Raw genomic sequence first — 21,171 nt, 5'->3', positions numbered from 1 at the left:
GTTTAGCGTGCCACCTACTTTGGGATGCTGTCATTTCTATTAATTAGCTCAATTCTGTGACCACTTTCCTATCATCAACCCCAGTCTGCAGATGAGAGAAGCCACCACTACACTCTTTAGTGAAACTGGTGTCCCTCTCAGAAGTCCATTCCTGCTGGTCTTGATGGATGCAGAAATGTCTAGATCCCAGTATCTGTTCACCACCACCAAGTAGTTGGTCATTGGCTACAGGTGCCCATGGATAGTACGTCTTGAGTTTAAATGCTGCAGTAGATTCTGACAGTGTTGCAGCTGAGAACTGTCAGCTGACTGGAATCCTAGAGGCAAAGATCTGAGCAGTGGTGCACTTCCATGGTTACCATATGGACATAATTTTGAACTGAGAAAGAGGCACTAGGGCAATACTAGTTGATGAGATGGGAATCTGGATGACTTGCTTATTCAACTTGATTGGGTCCTCCAGCCCTGCAGAGGTCCACTCACAGATGTACCACTTCTATGAGAGACTGCTGCTGGCTCCATCTGACCTGATGATGCCTTGATAGATTTGACAGAACCTACCTCATCTTAAATAGTTTTGGCCACATGGTCACTGATAATCCATGATCATGCTTGCTGTCTCATCCATGGCTCATAAGCATGCCAGGAACTTTCTGAAAAGTATGTAATTTTTGGCTGCAGATGGTATGAATTGCTTCAAAGCCCTAAGAATCTCTGCTGTGATTCTCCTATTGGGGAACCCACAAATGTCACATGTTGTCTTCTCCCATCACATACCTAAAAATATATGTAATTCTGCTTGTCTTTTCAAAGATATGAGTTGTGATTAATACATACACACTACTATATGTAAAATAACCACCATGGATGGACCTACTGTATAGCATAGGGAACTATACTCAATATTTAGCAATAATCTGAGAAAATAATCTGAAAAATAATATATATATACACACACATAAAAATAACTGAATCACTTTGCTGTACACTTGAAACACACTGTACATCAACTATACTTTTTTTGGCTGTACTAGGCCCATTGTGGCTCATAGGCTTAGTTGCCCTAAAGCACATGGGATCTTAGTTCCCATACTAGGGATTGAACCCATGTCCCCTGCATAGAAAGGCAGATTCTTAACAACTGGACCACTAAGGAAGTCCCAATTATACTTCAATAGAAAATTTTTTTAACTACTTCATTTTGGGAAAAGATTTTAAAAAATCTGAGTTGTGACTTTACTCTGTGCATCTATTTTCTACTTTAGTTTTTACTTTTTCCCTGCTGATAATCTAGGTTTCCTAATATATGCATTATCAGCTACACATTCAAAGCCATGAATCTCCTCCTAAGCATGGCCCTAGCAATCTCTCACAATTAACATCCCACATGATTTGATGCTATTTTCAGTATCTTTTAGTTAAAATATTTCTATTTTTCACTCATGAACTTTTATATATTATCCTAACATTTCAGGATTTTATCTTAATGATTTTTATCTCAATTCTAATATAACTGGAGAACAAACTTTGTGACTTAAATCCTTTAGAATGTGAGACTTCCTTTGTGGTTCAGCATATGTTCAATTTTGTTTCACGTAAATATCTAGTTATTGGGTACAATGACTAATATATAGGTCCGTTATGTCATGTTTGCTTGCCATGTTCAAATTTTTGATACCTTTATGGATATTTGCTTCAGTAATGAAGAGGTGCTAATATACTTGGGATTGTAAACTTTTGTTATTTCTTTTTTGCTTTAATACTATGCTATTAGGTTCCTACAAATTTAGAATTGCTCTCTCTTCTTACTGAGTAAAGTTTTTATCATTATTAAATATCATCTCTAGTAATGTTTTTTGCCTTATACTGTCTCATAATAGTATGACAATACCAGCTATTAGTATTTGCGTATTTTTTATAAAATGTCTACCTTTTGATAGTCATACATATTCCTTATTCCATAAATGCAAATTAGTCAGATTTTTAGAAGTTGAACCAACTCTATTTCTTCCTAATATTTGGCTAAATGCTGAAAATATCTTTTTAATTTATATTCTTGAGATTGCCCCATATGTCCTTGTTGAATTTAATTATCAAGATTCTGTTGACCTCATTAAATGTTACTATTTTTCAGTTCTGCTAAAGACTTTATGTAAGATTTGTGTTAGCACTTGGTAAACTTCATCAGCAAAACCATGTAGGTCTAGGTACACTATGTACTTTTAAGTTACAAATTCATTTTAATAGGTATCAGTGGTTTATATCAACTTTTCCTTAATATTTCTGATCCTGAAGACTTTTAGTGAGACCCTTATAAATGTTTATGATTTTGTCATTTAAAAAATCTGGTTTGATTCTCGTATCACTTATTTAGAACAATTTTTAAAATTCAATGTACTTATTAATATATCGGGGTCTAACAGCTGGACACGACTGAGCGACTTCACTTTCACTTTTCACTTTCATGCATTGGAGAAGGAAATGGCAACCCACTCCAGTGTTCTTGCCTGGAGAATCCCAGGGATGGGGGAGCCTGGTGAGCTGCCATCTCTGGGGTCGCACAGTCGGACACAACTGAAGCGACTTAGCAGCAGCAGCAGCAAGAGGTGATGGAATTCCAGCTGAGCTATTTCAAATCCCAAATGATGTTGCTGTGAAAGTGTTGCACACAATATGTCAGCAAATTCAGAAAACTCAGCAGTGGACACAAGACTGGAAAAGGTCAGTTTTCATTCCAATCCCAAAGAAAGGCAACGCCAAAGAATGTTCAAACTAATGCACAATTACACTCATCTCACATGTTAGCAAAGCAATGCTCAAAATTCTCCAAGCTAGGTTTCAACAGTACATGAACCAAAACTTCCAGATGTTCAAGTTGGGTTTAGAAAAGGCAGAGGAACCAGAGATCAAATTGCCAACATGCTGGATCATTGAAAAAGAGAATTCCAGAAAAACATCTACTTCTGCTTCAATATGCTAAAGGCTCTGACTGTGTGGATCACAACAAACTGTGGAAAATTCTTCAAGAGATGGGAATACCAGACCACCCGACCTGCCTCCTGAGAAATCTGTATGCAGGTCAAGAAGCAAGTTAGAACTGGACAGAGAACCACAGTCTGGTTCCAAATCAGGAAAGGAGTACATCAAGGCTGTATATTGTCATCCTGCTTATTCAACTTCTATGTAGAGTACATCATGCAAAATGCATTGCTGGAAGAAGCATAAGCTGGAATCAAGATTGCTGGGAGAAATATCAACAACCTCGGATACGCAGATAACACTACCCTATGGCAGAAAGCAAAGAACTAGAGCCTCTTGATGAAAGGGAAAAAGAGTAAAAAAGCTGGCTTAAAACTCAACATTCAGAAAACGAAGATCACAGCATCTGATCCCATCACTTCATGGCAGATAGATGGGGAAATAATGGAAACATTGAGACTATTTTCTGGGGGCTCCAAAATCACTGCAGATGGTGACTGCAGCCATGAAATAAAAAGATGCTTGCTCCTTGGAAGAAAAGCTATGACTAACCTACAGTAATGAGATGGACATGAGTTTGAGTAAGATCAGGGAGTTGTTGATGGACAGGGAAGCCTGGTAGGCTGCAGTCCATGGCATAGCAAAGAGTTGGACACAAGTGAGCGACTGATCTAAATTACTGTCCTTTCCCCCCAAATCCTTGTCCTACTGCCTTTATTATCAGTTTCTCCCTTTCTCTGATTGAACCCTTTATTCACAAAATGGGAGAGAAGGAATTGTAAACACTTTAATTTTCTAGGAAATAGCATTAAAACGCTTAACATGCCCAGATCTCTACCATTAAAAAGCTTAGCTTTGACTAGCTTAATACAATGTGTGATTGTAAAACTGCTGTTACTATCAAGCCTACATGATATAGTTACGAGTTTAAATTTGAATGCCCAGGTTTTTCCTGTGATCAACTGCTACCATATAAAATTTTTCCTTTGGGAACTCCCATTTTGTCCTCTCTACATGGAGTATAAAGGCACATGACAGGGAATAAATCTCTTACTCTCACACCTAATATTGTATAGTTGTATGGCTTTTGGATAGCTTAAGAAGCTCTGACAAGTGATTTTGATATACGGAAACCACTGCTATAAACAGAAAAACACTCGAAAGCCAGCACATTCTTAAAACTTGAGAAAGGTTAGTTTTACCTGAAGGAACTTGTTTCAATTTAATGAATCTATTAGGATTTGTCATTATAACCCTCATATAGCACTTACATAAACCAACCAAAAAAATTTCAGAAGTAAAGATCTATAGTTTGAAGAGATTACCCATTAAATGATGGTCACACACTTTAATGGACATAATGGATGATGTCCAGTATGGACATTTATTTTTGGTTAGCACTTTAAAGATACTAATCACTTCACTAACCTATATGAAAACACTGTATGGTCATGATTACAGATTAAATTACTACCCTCAAAAATACTAAGAACAGAAATAAAGCTGTGAAAGCAATTCATTTGTGATGTATAAAATTCTATCACCATTCCTAACTTCTAGATGCAATGTTTTATTAATGTACTGTGATCTTTCAAAAAAAAACTATTCCACACAGTTCTCATTTACTTCTTATTTACAACTAAAAAAGAGATCATTCAGTTTGGGGTGGGGGGTGTGTGGGAAATTGGTATGAATAGAGGGCAACTGTCATTACCCTTTGTAAAATTTTACTCTGACCTACATTATTCTGAGTTACTCTATCATACATTATTCAACATGAATAAAACTTGGAAGATTAATTTTACTAACCATCTAAGGCAAGGATCAGTCTAAGCTCTGTTGACCAAATCCAGTCTGCTGCCTCTTTATAAACATAGTTTTATTAGAATGCAGTCACATTCATTTAATTCTGTATTGTTCTGGTTATTTTTGCACCATACAAGAGTTGAATGGTGCCAGAGATTGTATGACTTAAGTCTAAAGACATCTGCTGCCTGTCCTTTAACCAAATTTGCTCACCCTGATCTATACCATAATTATTAAAGTGGATTAAAAAAATTTTTTTAATTACTTATTGGCTGTGCTGTGTCTTTGCTGGTGTGTGCAGGTTTTCTCCAGCTGCGGCAAGTGGGGGTTACTCCCTAGTTGTGGCGTGGGCCTCTCTCTCATTCTGGTGGCTTCTTTCGTTGCAGATCATGGGCTCTGTGAAGTGTGGGCTCAGTAGTTGCAGTTCCCAGGCTCTAGAGCAGATTCAATAATTGTGTTGCAGGGGCTCAGTTGCTCCATGGCATGTGGGATCTTCCTGGACCAGGGATTAAATCTGTGTCTCTTGCATTGGCAGGCAGATTCTTTACCACTGAGCTACCCAGGAAGCCCTTAAGTGGATTTTAATGTAACTTACAACAGTTATTTTGTAAAGAAGAACTGGATGAAACAGTTTGTATTTTTTAAAAGAGTACATTGCTAATAATGGTTTCTCTATATAAACTAAAACTGTACTTTTGAGTGCCAACAAAGATGAAAAATTTGGAAATAAAATTTCAAGAAATCTCAAGAGTATCTAAGACTGTGATCTCTCACATAGCTAGTTTTAAAAAAACCTTTTCACCTACACATTTGAAATAATTCACTTTATACAATAATTAACCACAGTAGGGACCAAGAACACTGCTTCTAACTTTATCATTTTAAGTTATTAAATAGAAGCTGGCTTCGTTAAACACCTACAAAGATATTTATGTGGATAAAATGAAATACCAAGAATCTAGAGATAAGAGAAAGTAAGAGTTTGAAATTTAAAACTGATAAGATAGTTTAAAAACTGGATCAGCTCAGTCGCTCAGTCACGTCTGACTCTTTGTGACCCCATGAACTGCAGCACACCAGGCCTCCCTGTCCATCACCAACTCCCGGAGCTTACCCAAACTCATGCTCAGAGTCGGTGATGCTATCCAACCATCTCATCCTGTCATCCCCTTCTCCTACCCTCAAATCTTTCCCAGCATCAGGGTCTTTTAAAATGAGTCAGCTCTTCACATCAGGTGGCCAAAGGACTGGAGCTTCAGCTTCAACATCAGTCCTTCCAATGAACACCCAGGACTGTTCTCCCCGAGAATGGACTGGCTGGATCTCCTTGCAGTCCAAGTGACTCTCAAGCCTTCTCCAACACCACAGTTCAAAAGCATCAATACTTCGGTGCTCAGCTTTCTTTATAGTCCAATTCTCACATCCATACATGACTACTGGAAAAACCATAGCCTTGATTAGACGGACCTTTGTTGGCAAAGTAATGTCTCTGCTTTTTAATATACTATCTAGGTTGGTCATAACTTTTCTTCCAAGGAGTAAGCATCTTTTAATTTCATGGCTACAATCACCATCTGCAGTGATTTTGGAGCCCCAAAAAATAAAGTCTGACACTGTTTCCACTGTTTCCCCATCTATTTGCCATGAAGTGATGGGACCGGATGCCATGATCTTCGTTTTCTGAATGTTGAGCTTCTAGCCAACTTTTTCTCTCTCCTCTTTCATCAAGACTCTTTAGTTCTTCACTTTCTGCTCTAAGGGTAGTGTCATCTGCATATCTGAGGTTATTGATATTTCTCCCGGAAATCTTGATTCCAGCCTGTGCTTCATCCATCCCAGCACTTCTCATGATGTACTCTGCATAGAAGTTAAATAAGCAGGGTGACAATATACAGCTTTGACGTACTCCTTTTCTTATTTGGATACAGTCTGTTGTTCCATGTCCAGTTCTAACTGTTGCTTCCTGACCTGCATATAGGTTTCTCAAGAGGCAGGTCAGGTGGTCTGGTATTCCCATCTCTTTCAGAATTTTCCACAATTTGTGATCCACAGTCAAAGGCTCTGGCAGTCAATAAAGCAGAAATAGATGTTTTTCTGGAACTCTCTTGCTTTTTCCATGATCCAGCGGATGTTGGCAATTTGATCTCTGGTTCCTCTGCCTTTTCTAAAACTAGCTTGAACATCTGGAAGTTCATAGTTTGCGTATTAAAAACTGGTAGGGACTTAAAAATATTAAATAGGACAGACTACTGAGTTCAAGGTCATAAAAAATAATCTGGTACTCAGCCATGTTCGACTCTTTGCTGACGCCATGGACTGTAGCCTGCCAGACTCCTCTCTCTGTCCATGAGATTATCCTGGCAAGGATATTGGAGCTGGTTACCATTTCCTCCTTCAGGGGATTTTCTCCATTGAGGGATCAAACACGTGTCTCCTGGGGCTCCTGCATTAGAAGGTAGATTCTCTACCGCTAAGCCACCTGGGAAGCTCTGGTGAATACTGATACATAACTAATTTGGATGAATTACTAAGCAATTAGTAAATATGTCAACTCCTAATCCAACATCATGTATACTGTGATTAAGATTTAATACAAAATAGAAAGAAATTTGAAAAAATATGTTTTAATACCAGGGGGAAGTACCAGACAAGCTATTAGAACAAGAACCATTATTAAATAGTTCAGAATAAATTTTACAAGGCAAAGAAAGCTGAACAGAAAATCCATACTGTGGAAATAAACAAGTATCAGGTTGTTCCTAAACTATAAATTCCCTGACATCTACTTACAGCAGAAGTCCATTCTACTGAAGGTCTTGGCACTCTTCCAACGATGAGTAAAAGTAACTAAACCAGAACTGCCAACAATGCATTAATTCCAAGATTTAAAACTTAATACATCAAGCTAAGATCCTGAAAGATTTTTATAAAAGATTAATATTGAACACTTTAAGATTTAAACAACATGAAAACTGCGGACCCTTCCCACCCAGCCCTGCACCAGAGATAAAACCTTACCAATTCCTCGATCCCAACAGCACGGAGATAAAACTAATACTGTAAGGGGGAAAAAATGGAATCATGCTCATAGGAATGATGATGAGATTAATTAAGTACTCTTTAGTTCTTCACTTTCTGCTGTAAGGGTGGTGTCATCTGCATATCTGAGGTTATTGATATTTCTCCCGGCAATCCTGATATCCTAAGTAGTGAATATCCCCAAAGTTCATTAGTCAGTAGACTTTAACTACCTTAAGAGATCATGGTACTTGGATCACTTCTAATGACTGGACATTGGAGATCAGATGTTATTCATGCTTGAAGAGTCTTCTCAACTAAACACAGACCGTACCATAAGAAGTCAATGTTGAAGAGTAGTTCCTTCCCTTATTCAATCTTAGAAAACTTTATTTTCAGACATTTGATAAACTGAAAAGGCTTCTGAGAACTTCCAGAGTTCAGATACAATAAAAAATTTTAAATGGGATATAAAGTTTTGAAGTAAATCAGAAATTGTTCAGCCTAAGAATTTAGGTAGTTAAAAGGATTAAACTTAAGATAAAACACATACAATCATCATTCAGGTCACTGACCTTACCAGATCCATAGAATCTAGTAACACAGTCCCATAAACTTTGTAATATTCATGAACCATGAAGAAAACAAAATTATTATATTCTTCAATGTCAGCACCTCTGTTATAAACTAGAATAGGCTTCCAATACTTCCAGTAGCTCAAAATGTCTAGCCACAACTAAAAATTCAGACCTAGGTAACATTTGAGTCTTAAGAAACCTGTGCAACCTTGTTTTTCCAGACATTTTAAAATTAAATTATTATCTGTAGGTATACATACAGAACAGATTTTGGATCTCCTCTCATGGTACAGTAAAAGCTCAATAACATACTTCTCAAAGTAAATTATGTCACCATACTGACATAATTTAAAAAATATTTTCCCATTTTATGAAAAAAAAGTTGATTTTTACCAATGAAATGGTAAAATTAGAGGCAACTATAACTTATAATCACATAGCTTCTTAATGTTTTATTCATAGCATTCTTTACACAGAAGCTTCACTGATATTAAATTTACTGCAGCATCCTGTTGGTGAAGCACAAAAAATTACATTATCAACAAAGAAACAAAGCACTTTTGACTTTTTAAAATTATATATATATTTATATCCAGTTGACAAATAGCATCACAATTATTACCGTATAAAAAACTAAAAATCACCATGTAAGCTAAGGCCTAAATTCTTAATCCAACTGTTCCTTTCTGTTACTATCTAAGAGATATAAGAAATTAAATTCCAGTACCTCAAAAAAAAAAAGTCTACATTATTTACATACAGTATGGAAAATAAAAGCTGCTTTTTGGCTAAGTTAGATTGCTGGTACCTACATTATTTACATTGTAAATATTAGAGGGAGAAACTACTAACAAATACCATTTAAAATGAAAATATATTTTGCCTGGAATTTTGTTCTAAAATTAACTGTATATCCTAAGTGTCTGCTGAAGAGAATTTGATTTCCCATAAATCTACCGAAAATTTAGACAGTTCCACTATGCTGCTTTATATTGCTAATCTAGATAGTGTTAAGTACAATACTGAACTAAGCACTGAAGCTTAAATGAAACGATGGCAACATGTGTGTAGATGGAATTTTATTTAAAACTGTAAAATATAATGCCTTAATATTTACCCATAATTATGAGACTATCTAATATTCTTTTCATCCTTTAAGAAGTTTCATATATGACAGGTCCCTAAAACAGTGAAACCTTCTAGTAACTTACCAGAAAAAATGTTTCATTATATTATTTTGCTTGTAGAATTACTTTTCTAACATTAAAAAACATATCTAAACCCTTGGCAAAAACAAACGCAATCAATTCAGTGTAACAGACTGAGCTTTAAACTGTATTTTAATTATCAATTAACTGTAACCTATTGGTTAACTGAACCAAAAGTAGAATTTTAAATGATCCGCTATGAAACTTTTCAAATCAATTATAGAATGCATAGAAAAGTGGAGATAAATTTTGGGGAAGCTGTAAGGTAGTAAGTGTGGAAAATGGTAAATGCTAGTTTTAATAACAAAAGTTGCACTAAATGTACATGAAAGTTAAATTAACACAGTATAAAAGAGAATAGCTTAAATAAACTGGGATTCACATATTACAATAGCAAAGTTATGACCGAATGAACTGAAGACATGAACAGTTCTGAAAATTCTCTTTTCAGCCTACTTCCAAAAGAAATAGTCAGGCTTTTTTCCTGTACATAGTTTTGAGCTTTGTCTATACCATATATAGTAGAAAAATAAATTCTTTAGCAACCTAGAAACAGTTTATAAAACTCTTACAGTTTAATTTTCTTTGCCAGACATGCTGATGTTAAACTGACAGCTATAAATTAAAGCTATATAGACAATAGTTATAAGTAATATAGAACAAGAATACTACATTTACCAGATTTTTCTTTTTAAAAATTACTGTACTTTCTTAATTCCTGTGTGCTTTGCAATAGGAATAATAGGGACTTTGTTTTCTTAGAAAAGATAGTAACATGTAAGAGTATAACACAAATAAGATAATTTATAATATACATGTACTTCCACAGCAGCCTGGTTCATGTCAACATCTTGATTCTGAAGTCAAAATTAGAAGTACAATACCTAGGACATAACAGTTGGGAAAGACAGTATTTATTTTAGGAAAAAATGGAGCAAATCAAACTCTTAGGAGCCTCAAATCTCAAAATCATCTATTTACTATAGTATACATTAGACAACCTTAAAATTGCAGTATGAAGATCACAACATGGACTGAAGAAATTTTTCTTTACTACACAAAATATAACCTAGCAACAAAAAAAAACATTTTTTTTTTCTTTCTGGGGAAAAAAAAGGGCATGGTTTGATAATGAACAAATTTTGAATAAATCCTAACAAAATTTACCTATGCCACTTAATTCTGAAAATTTTATCCGTAATTTAGTGTTCTGGTTGTAACTTTGCTAACAAAATGTTTAACCTCCAAAGCAGCAGTCATTTACAGCAAATCTGGTACCAACATCAAAGGAAAATAATTGTTTTACAAAATGGTGCAAAAGCCACTTTGGATTTTAGTACAACATATCACAGAAAAGAATATGAATACAAGTTTGCAACTTTATATATACATACTCCAAAGAGGCTGTCAGTACCCAAAGTATTTTTATTGCTATATCAGCAATGGATTTTTGGATATGTTTTTTTAAGGGCCACATAAAAATAGATTCAAGGGACAGATTAAATTGAAGTCCTAGATTAAAATGTTTGGTTTAAAGAATTTTCTACAACAAATTTCATGTTTATGTATGAAAAGTTATATAACCTTATATGAAAATGTCATGAAGTATTTTCTACACTATACTAAATGTATTTCCCAAGAGGGAAAAAATTAAAATATCTAAAATATATTAGATTAAGATTACAAGACCATAATAGATCTTTTGAACATGCATCTGTTTACAGAATTAACAGTATACAAGATGTTGGTTTCATTATGGACTATAAAGAAATGAGTTGGTGACAACTATCCTTTGCACAACATTATCAACTCACTTTAGCCACAAGCATGTCCTTGGTATGTGTGTACAAGAAATATTTTCATTTACCCCCATCAAATCGTCCACAGGTTTACTTAGAAGATGAAGGTGCAGAAATATGTTAAATGTATTTTTCTTTCCTTCAAACAATATCCCAAGCATGGCATAAGTAGCCTGAAATAATCAAATACTTAACTGGGCTTTTTAGTTACCTACACAGACTACTAAATTAAGTTGCTCAAATTAACACGTCAAATAACAAAACCAGCCATAAAGCAGGCTGGAAAGCATTAAATGTTTCATATATGTGAGTTTTTAAATCATTTAATTTCTATAGAAAAATTTTATTCACAATATAATGTGACAGAAAATGCCACAGGAATGATATACTGATTGCAATAAGGTTGCATGCAACAGCAGCTTTGTATTTTATAGCTATTTTTGTTTATAAAAATTAAACCTCTCAGTCATGCTTATCACATGGTCTTAGATTTGTAATGTAAATGAGTAAGGAATACCATACAGTTCAAAGAGGAAATGTCTCATCATTTTGAATGTGAATTATATGTAAGAAACATGAAGTATACTACTGAACCCTGAAACATGCATGTCTAGATTTTCTTTTGTCCAATTTCAGGCTGTCTGCAATCCTTCTTACTTATATAATACCAAGAGGATCCGTCTGTAACTGTGGTTGTATCAGCTGAGGCTGCAGTGGTGGTGGTAACTGAAGTGGTACCATTGGTTCTACCAACTGTCCTGGGTTTGAAGGAGGCGGTGGAGCCACAGTGTTTGCAGTTTCCACAATTTCTCCATTGTAAAAGAAAAACTGACACTGTTGAATGAATGTTTCAACAACGGATTGATGGATCTTGGTGGTAGACAGAAATTCTCGATTTTCAAAATCAGGTCTCATCAAAGTTGGCCAAAAACAGATGGATAAGTTGTCTGCTGTCATTAAGTTGACTTTATTATGTTGACTGACCCTGAAATTACGATATAAAAGAACAATTAGAAACTGGTCAAAACTTATTACAATTAAAGAATTCATGAGTTGGAAATTATTTCAGATGATTTGGCTTTACTTTTTTTTTTAAATCTTAACTTCAAATTTGAAACATTTTCTTCTTGTGCATTCCATGTTCAACTACATTCTAATAACAGAAGACAGCAGTAAAATCCATTCCTTGTGGGAATCAAAGATGGTTTTTACTTCCAGAAAAATTATTCTACTTCCAACCAGCAGACTTTTTAACTTTCAAAAAAAATTAAGTTCCTAGTATTCTGAAAAAACAATCTTTATAATCATCAACTACTTTGCACATCATCACAAATTTAATTTCTGACAACAGTTCACAGAAGCACATTTATTTAACAATAAATAATTTACAAATGACCCTATATTACTAATTTGCACTTACAGTCTTTTAAATATGTGAGCAAGCATTACTGCCACCATATATAAAAATCAAGAAGAATCAAATCTTGAATTTTAACTCAAAATTATTAAATGGGGAGGAAGTTTTAGATATTTTATCCAACGCTCTCATTTCACACATAAAGAAATACCTCAATATGCAAAGTAGCAGGAAAATTTTATACTTAACTGGGCATATCAAAAAGTTTAAAACTTAAACCAAAGGACCCACATCCCCAAACACAGGAATTGTTCATCCGAGGTAAAATAAATGCACTAAGAACATGTGTTCTGTGGTAAAAAAAAAAAAGCATTATCTTTTGTTAAGAGACTAAATAAGAATACTCAGAATAAAATCAACCTTTTCTTAAAATACAGTGTATAGTGAGGCCCAGTCAGGTGTGTCTATGTGGTAGTCAAATAAAGATTCTGAAAATGCCTATAAATCTGAAAGACACGAACCGGGGCAAGTCTAATCGTTGAGTCAAAACAAACAAAAGGGAGGTAATGTGTGAGTTGAGCAAAGGGTAATGGGTGTTAGTAAAACACTAGGAGAGTACTTCAGTCACAACAGTGGTTCTCAAATACTAGAAAGCTAAAGTAATCAAACAGCATGGTATTGGCATAAAAACAGACACATGGATCAATGGAACAGAATAGAGGGCCCAAAAATGAACCCACACATCTATGGACAATTAATATTCAACAAAGGAGAATACACAATGGAGAAAAGACTGTCTTCAGCAAGTAGGAGAGCTGGACAGCCACATGTAAATTAGTGAGATTAGAACACTTTCTTACATTATACAAAAAAAAAAAAAAGACGTCAAAACGGCATAGGACTTAAATGTATGACATGACACCATAAAACTCCTAGACAAGAACATCTGCAAAATACTCTCTGACATTGTCATTTAGTTGCTAAGTTCTATCAGACTCCTTTGTTGACCCCATGGACTATAGCCTACCAGGCCCTTCTGCCCATGAGATTTCCCAGGCAAAAATACTGGAGTGGGTTGCCATTTCCTTTTCCAGGGGATCTTCCTGACCCAGGGTTCAAACCTGTGTCTTCTGCATTGGCAGGCAAATTCTTTACCACTGAGCCACCTGGGAAGCCATATTCTCTGACATAAGTCACAGCAACGCTTTCTCAGGTCAGCTGCCCAAGGCAATAGAAATGAAAGCAAAAATAAATGGGACCTAATCAAGCTTACTGGAGAAGGCAATGGCACCCCACTCCAGTACTCTTGCCTGGAAAATCCTATGGACAGAGGAGCCTGGTGGGCTGCAGTCCACGGGGTCGCTAAGAGTCGGACACGACTGAGCGACTTCACTTTCACCTTTCACTTTCATGCACTGGAGAAGGAAATGGCAACCCACTCCAGTGTTCTTGCCTGGAGAATCCCAGGGACGGGGGAGCCTGGTGGGTTACTGTCTCTGGGGTCGCACAGAGTTGGACACAACTGAAGTGACTTAGCAATCAAGCTTACAAGCTTTTGCATAGCAAAGGAAACTATAAACACAATGAAAAGACAACCTATGGAATGGGAGAAAGTACTTGCAAACAGTATGATCGACAAGGAGTTAATTTCAAATACACAAACAGTTCATACAACTCAGTAGCAAAAAAAATACAAACCCAATCAAAAATGGGCAGAAAACCTAAAGACATTTCTCCAGTGACATACAGATGACCAATAGGCACATGAAAACATGCTCAACATTACTAATTATTAGAGAAATGCAAATTAGAACTATACTGAGATACCATCACATACTACTCAGAACGGCCATCATCAAAAAAGTCTACAAATAATAAATGGTGAAGAGGGTGTGGCAGAAAGTGAACCCTCCTAAACTGTTGTTGGTGGAATGTAAATTGGTGCAGCTACCATGGAGAACAGTATGGAGTTTTTTAAAAATATTAGAGTTGCCATATGATCCAGCAATCCCACTCCTGGGCATATATCCAGAAAAGATGAAAACTCTAAATTGAAATGATATATCCATCCCAGTGTTCACAGCAGCATTATTTACAACAGCTAAGGCATGGAAGCAACTTAAGTGTCCATCAAAAGATAAAAGGATAAAAATATGGTAAATATATATACACAATGGAATAAAAAAAATGAAATGATGCTATCTGTAGTTAATGAATGGACCTAGAGACATACTAAGCAAAGTTAAGTCAGAAAGAGAAAAATACCACACAGTATCACTTCTGGGATCTAAAAAATAAAATGATACAAATGAACTTATTTGTTCAAAACAGAAACAAGATTCGCAAACATAGCAAACTGATGGTTACTAAAAGGGAAAGGGCAGGAGAGGAATAAACGAGGACTTTGGAATTAACAGATACACATTACTACATATAAAATACAAAAAACGATAAGGCCCTACTGTATAGTACAGGAACTATATTTGATATTCCATAATAACCTAAAATGGAGAAGAATCTGAGAAAGTATGCAATTCAATCACTATGCTGAACATTTGAAACCAACATAACATTGTAAATCAACATTAAAATAAAAAAAACACCTCCCAGTGGTTCTCAGTGTCTATCACAATCTTCTGGAGGGCCTGTTAGAACACTAGATTGATAATTATGTCTTGGATGGGGTCTGTTAATTTGCATTCCTAACCAGTGCCCAGGTTTTGCTGATGCTGCTGGTTTGAGGACTGAATTTTGAGAAAGACTAAGACAACTACCGCACAACTACACTCATCTCACATGCTAGTAAAAGTAATGCTCAAAATTCTCCAACCCAGGCCTCAGCAATACGTGAACCGTGAACTTCCTGATGTTCAAGCTGGTTTTAGAAAAGGCAGAGGATCCAGAGAGCAAATTGCCAACATCTGCTGGATCATGGAAAAAGCAAGAGTTCCAGAAAAACATCTATTTCTGCTTTATTGACTATGCCAAAGCCTTTGACTGTGTGGATCACAATAAACTGTGGAAAATTCTGAAAGAGATGGGAATACCAGACCACCTGACCTGCCTCTTGAGAAATCTGTATGCAGGTCAGGAAGCAACAGTTAGAACTGGACATGGAACAACACATTGCTTCCAAAAGGGAAAAGGAGTACGTCAAAGCTGTATATTGTCACCCTGCTTATTTAACTTTTATGCAGAGTACATCATGAGAAATGCTGGGCGGGAAGAAGCACAAGCTGGAATCAAGATTGCCGGGAGAAATATCAATAATCTCGGACATGTAGATGACACCACCCTTATGGCAGAAAGTGAAGAGGAACTAAAAAGCCTCTTGATGAAAGTGAATGAGGAGAGTGAAAAAGTTGGCTTAAAGCTCAACATTCAGAAAACGAAGATCATGGCATCTGGTCCCATCACTTCATGGGAGATAGATGGGGAAACAGAGTCAGACTTTAGTTTTTTGGGCTCCAAAATCACTGCAGATGGTGACTGCAGCCATGAAATTAAATGATGCTTACTCCTGTGAAGGAAAGTTATGACCAACCTCGATAGCACATTCAAAAGCAGAGACATTACTTTACCAACAAAGGTCTGTCTAGTCAAGGCTATGGTTTTTCCAGTGCTCATGTATGGATGCGAGAGTTGGACTGTGAAGAAAGCCGAGCGCCGAAGAATTGATGCTTTTGAACTGTGGTGTTGGAGAAAACTCTTGAGAGTCCCTTGGACTGCAAGGAGATCCAACCAGTCCATTCTAAAGGAAATCAATCCTGGGTGTTCTTTGGAAGAAATGATGCTAAAGCTGAAACTCCAGTACTTTGGCCACCTCATGCAAAGAGCTGACTCACTGGAAAAGACTGTGATGCTGGGAGGGTTTGGGGGCAGGAGGAAAATGGGATGACAGAGGATGAGATGGCTGGATGGCATCACCGACTCAATGGACTTGAGTCTGAATGAAGTCCGGGAGATGGTGATGGACAGGGAGGGCTGGCGTGCTGCAATTCATGGGGTCGCAGAGTCGGACACAGCTGAGCGACTGAACTGAACTGAACTGAAGGCAGTCATGTTAAGATGTGATAAGGAGCCAGGTACAAATTGATACTTTTTGTTAAATGCTATCAGTTTAATTAATACAGCAGCACTGTAATAATAACGTGGTGTAAACAGAACGGAAATTTAACAGAATAAGTTAGAACTAGGAGAAAGCAACAGCACCCCACTCCAGTACTCTTGCCTGGAAAATCCCATGGACGGAGGAGCCTGGTGGGCTGCAGTCCATGGGGTCGCAAAGAGTCTGACACAGCTGAGTGACTTCACTTTCACTTTTCACATTCATGCACTGGAGAAGGAAATGGCAACCCACTCCAGTGTTCTTGCTTGGAGAATCCCAGGGACGGGGGAGCCTGGTGGGCTGCCATCTCTGGGGTCGCACAGAGTTGGACACGACTGAAGCGACTTAGCAGCAGCAGCAGCAGCAGGCCACTTAATGTTAAACAATTTGGATTTTGTTCTTCAGGATATAAGTGATCTTTACAGAGAGAGTTTTCAGAATGATCACTTTGGCATTGTGATCAAAGGAGAAAGAAAAACTGGCAGAGAGAGCTCAATGAAAAACTAGAGTTCCCTAAATAAGAAATGATGAAATTAAAACTAAAGCAGTGGCAGAGGCATGAACAGGAAAAATAATTAGGAGAAAAAACTAATTTGCCACAGTAACTCACTGAATATGAAAGGTGAAAGAGAATATATTTAAAGAACAACTCTATGGATTAATTTTTGCAATCTGTCAATCACCCATTATACATTTATCATTTATTTCCTATACTAGAATGTAAGTTCCATGAAATGTGTGATTATTTTATTTACTGATGTTTGTATAGCACTTATAAGAATACCTGGCACAAAGAGTAAACCCATTATTGTCAATAACTGAGTTTTTCTTTTAAAATTTAAGTCTGATGATACTTCTCTATTCTACTTTCTAGTGGCTCCCCATACCATTCAGAGAAACAACCATGCCATGTTTTCACTGACACTTGTTCCCCATCCCAACCCCTATAAATGTCAGTTGAAATCAACACTGAAATTAGTGATATACATGAAAGCAACCTCCTTGTGAAAATATTTTGAGGACTAAAGCTAGTCAATAGGTTACACTCTGAGTAGTAAGCAACGTATGCTTCTTTGCTATTTCTCAATGTATCAAATGTGCCTGTTGTCACTAACTGTTGTATCACTGGAGTCAAACACAATAAGTGTCTAACATAACACTGACGGTAGACCAGCACATGATTCTTTGAACATGCTCTTTCCTTTGTCCCTTTTCCATATTATTTTTTAATGAAGTTCAATTCTTATTTCAGCACTTCAATCAAACTATAAAATAGTACGTTCATATACCATCCCAACATTCCATACAAGACAACATCTCTTCTAGTACTCTGTACACATCTGTTAAAGCATGAACCATCTGTATGGTAATATTCAAAAGAGGAAATTCCACTACCTATATTGCAATGTTATCTATGCTGGTATTTTCTCAGACAGGGAGACTTCAGAGAAGTTACTAGAAATGTTTATAATTTTATGCCACACTGAAAACAACACATCTTTAATATTCTCTTTTAAGAGGTACAGACTGAAATGTACTTGTTTTGGACAATGATATTATTAGCTTAAAAAAACCAAACATGAGTTCTTTACAATGTTAGTAGAAAATACTGTGAAGGGTGGACTCTCAGTCTCAATAACAACTCTGTGAGGTGTTACTCTTCTCACTCATACAGTCAAGAAAATCAAGACTTAGGAAGGGTTAAAAAATTTGTCCAAGGCCACAGAACTAAAAAATGTTTCAAAACCAAAACTATTTATAATTCCAAAGTCTTACAGTTTATCCCATTATACAATATCAATATTTTCTTTCATTTAACGAACGATATTGGCAAGAGTTTCTTTATAGAGAAAAGCATGAACTTGAAGCTTTACATTATTTAAGGTTTTTTATATTGGATAATGTTATACATTTCAGTCAAGAAGGATGGTAATATGAATTCAAGTTTCTAATAGACTTTCACTATGAAGACTATCTAAACAAAACAAGCAAGATATACAAAAGAAATAGTACAAAAGAAGAGGGAATTAAACCACTTAATAAAATTTGGATTCTAATCATAAGATGTGTCACTTGAGCCTATGATTTCTCTCTTTAAATCTCAATTTTTCCAACTTCAAACAGGTTGATTTGGTTAATTATCTAAGTGTCATTTTGTAACTAAAATCTAAGATTCTACAGAAAAGAACTGTTAAAGAATAGCAATGACCAAAAAAAAGTACTCACCACACTTACTTTTTATAAAATCATTACGTATACTAAAAGGGTCATATATCTTTCTTTAAAAAGGTTCATGAAAAACCTATTTTACAAATCCAGGAAAAAATGATCTAGAGGTTCAAAATTGAACTGTATGTTTAGTTTGTCTCTATCTTAAAATTATCCAATTTACAGTTACATGTTGAAATCTGTAGCGCATTTTACTTGCAAAAACAAAAAAATAAAAATACCTGTTTAGATGTGTTATTATATATCTGAATACATCATAGTTAACAGGATGAAATTTCTTAACAATTTCTTTTAGTGCATGAAGACGTTCTGCTTTATCCAGGATTTCTGTAAAAGTAGTGAGGAATTTGTATGAAACACAGATATTAAAAAATATTGATAAAGCTTCTTGCTATGCTTATTGTATAAAACAATCAAGAATGTATATGAAATATGTTAGGAGAGGTAAACAAAAACAAAGAAAACGTAAACAATCTGCTAATTAATAGGTTATCATTTATTACAGTAAGACTTTTCACAAAGCTAATAACTGAATAACTTGGGGATGGCAAAATTGTGTATTAGTAATTTTTTAAAGCAACATCTAACTAGATAGATACTGACTTAGAATCAACTAATTACTAATAAATCTGTTAAGCTCTTAATATTCATGGTACAAAGAGTAAATATTTTAGGCTTTGTGGGTGAAACTATTCAACTCTGCAGTTGTACAAAAGCAGCCATAGACAATATGCAACAAGAGTGGCTTTGTTCCAACAGAACTTAAAAAAAAATCTGAATTTCATATAATTTAAACATATCATATAATTTTTTCTTTTAACATTTTCAACCATTTAAAAATGTAAAAAAACATTCTTAGCTTGCAAGCCTTCTGAAAACTGATGGCAAGCTGAATTTTTGGCCTACAGGTCAGTTTGCCAGCACCTGATTTAAAGCATCATCATATACTTATTTATAATTCACTTAGCTTATCAAACATCTTTTTTCACAATCACTACGGCAGTCAGTTACTTCTCAAACTTATGCAAATTATGAAACAGGATAACTGAAAGGTGGTTCTGCTGTAAATAGCAGGAGAGAAGAGAGCATCCCTATTGCTTCTCTTCCTCATTCACTTCTTTCTTCAAAAGTAACAGTGGGTTCCTCTGGAGGGGTCCAATCTGCATAGCAACTCATGGCAGGTAGTCAAATACCACTTACTGTGTATTAGTCACTCAGCTGTGTCTGACTCTTTGCGACCCCATGAACTGCAGCCCACCAGGCTCCTCTGTCCATGGGATTGTCCAGGCAGGAATACTGGAGTGGGTAGCCATTTCCTTTTCTAGGGGATCTTCCTGACCCAGGGATCAAACCCAGATATCCCACACTGCAGGCAGATACTTTAACATGTGAGCCACCAGGGAAGCCCAAAAACCAAGTACTAACAAATTTCTCATTTGCCACGTATTACTTCTAAATCAGCCCTCAGTAATTTCCTAACTAGGAAAGTTCTAAGGCTATTGTTTACAGTCAAAAAGTAAGAAAATCTAAGCTATCAAATGGACCATTTTCCAGTTTATATATGAGACTATGTATAAGGCAACTGGATCGTGTGCCAATATATTGAAGTGGATTTTAATTAAAAGAAAATTAACTGAGACCTCTAACAATCAAAATTGTAAGAAAGTAACTTCACTCTAAAGAGCCTGAAGACTTGGAATCAGAAGGACACACTGAAGAGAAACATTTAGAAACTAAATATTGAGAACACAATAAGGCTTCCCCGGTGATGCAGAGGTTAAAGCATGTGCCTGCAATGTGAGAGACCTGGGTTCAATCCCTGGGTCGGGAAGATCCCCTGGAGAAGGAAATGGCAACCCACTCCAGTATTCTTGCATGGAGAATCCCATGGACGGAGGAGCTTGGTGGGCTACAGTCCACGGGTCACAAACAGTCGAACACGACTGAGCTACTTCACTTTCACTTTACTTTTCTACCTGACAGTCAAACAGACCTTTTTTTTTTTCATTTTCCAGATAACAAATGAGTATCTGCTAAGGAGAAACATCTGGATGAATGATGATGCCAATTAAGAATCAATACTGAATAG

The 21,171-nt window shown here is 36.0% G+C and overlaps 1 protein-coding gene across 2 annotated transcripts in view; it reads right to left on the bottom strand.

Moving 5' to 3' along the window:
- Positions 1–8,986: 8,986 nt before the first annotated feature.
- ARHGAP5 (Rho GTPase activating protein 5) overlaps positions 8,987–21,171 on the bottom strand; it is a 58,148-nt gene continuing 45,963 nt past the window's right edge. For both annotated transcript variants that reach the window (XM_068990934.1, XM_068990935.1), the window contains exons 5-6: positions 19,304–19,409; positions 8,987–12,373 (exon numbers count right to left, since the gene is read on the bottom strand). In XM_068990934.1, the coding sequence (XP_068847035.1) occupies positions 12,046–12,373; positions 19,304–19,409 (434 nt within the window). In that variant the 3' untranslated portion in view covers positions 8,987–12,045. The remainder of the gene's footprint in view (positions 12,374–19,303; positions 19,410–21,171) is intronic.

The sequence above is a fragment of the Capricornis sumatraensis genome, chromosome 19 (assembly GCF_032405125.1).
Source record: "Capricornis sumatraensis isolate serow.1 chromosome 19, serow.2, whole genome shotgun sequence".
In the NCBI taxonomy this organism is placed as follows: Eukaryota; Metazoa; Chordata; class Mammalia; order Artiodactyla; family Bovidae; genus Capricornis; species Capricornis sumatraensis.
Note: the sequence above shows the minus strand (reverse complement) of the source record. Positions and strands in the feature narration are given on the sequence as shown.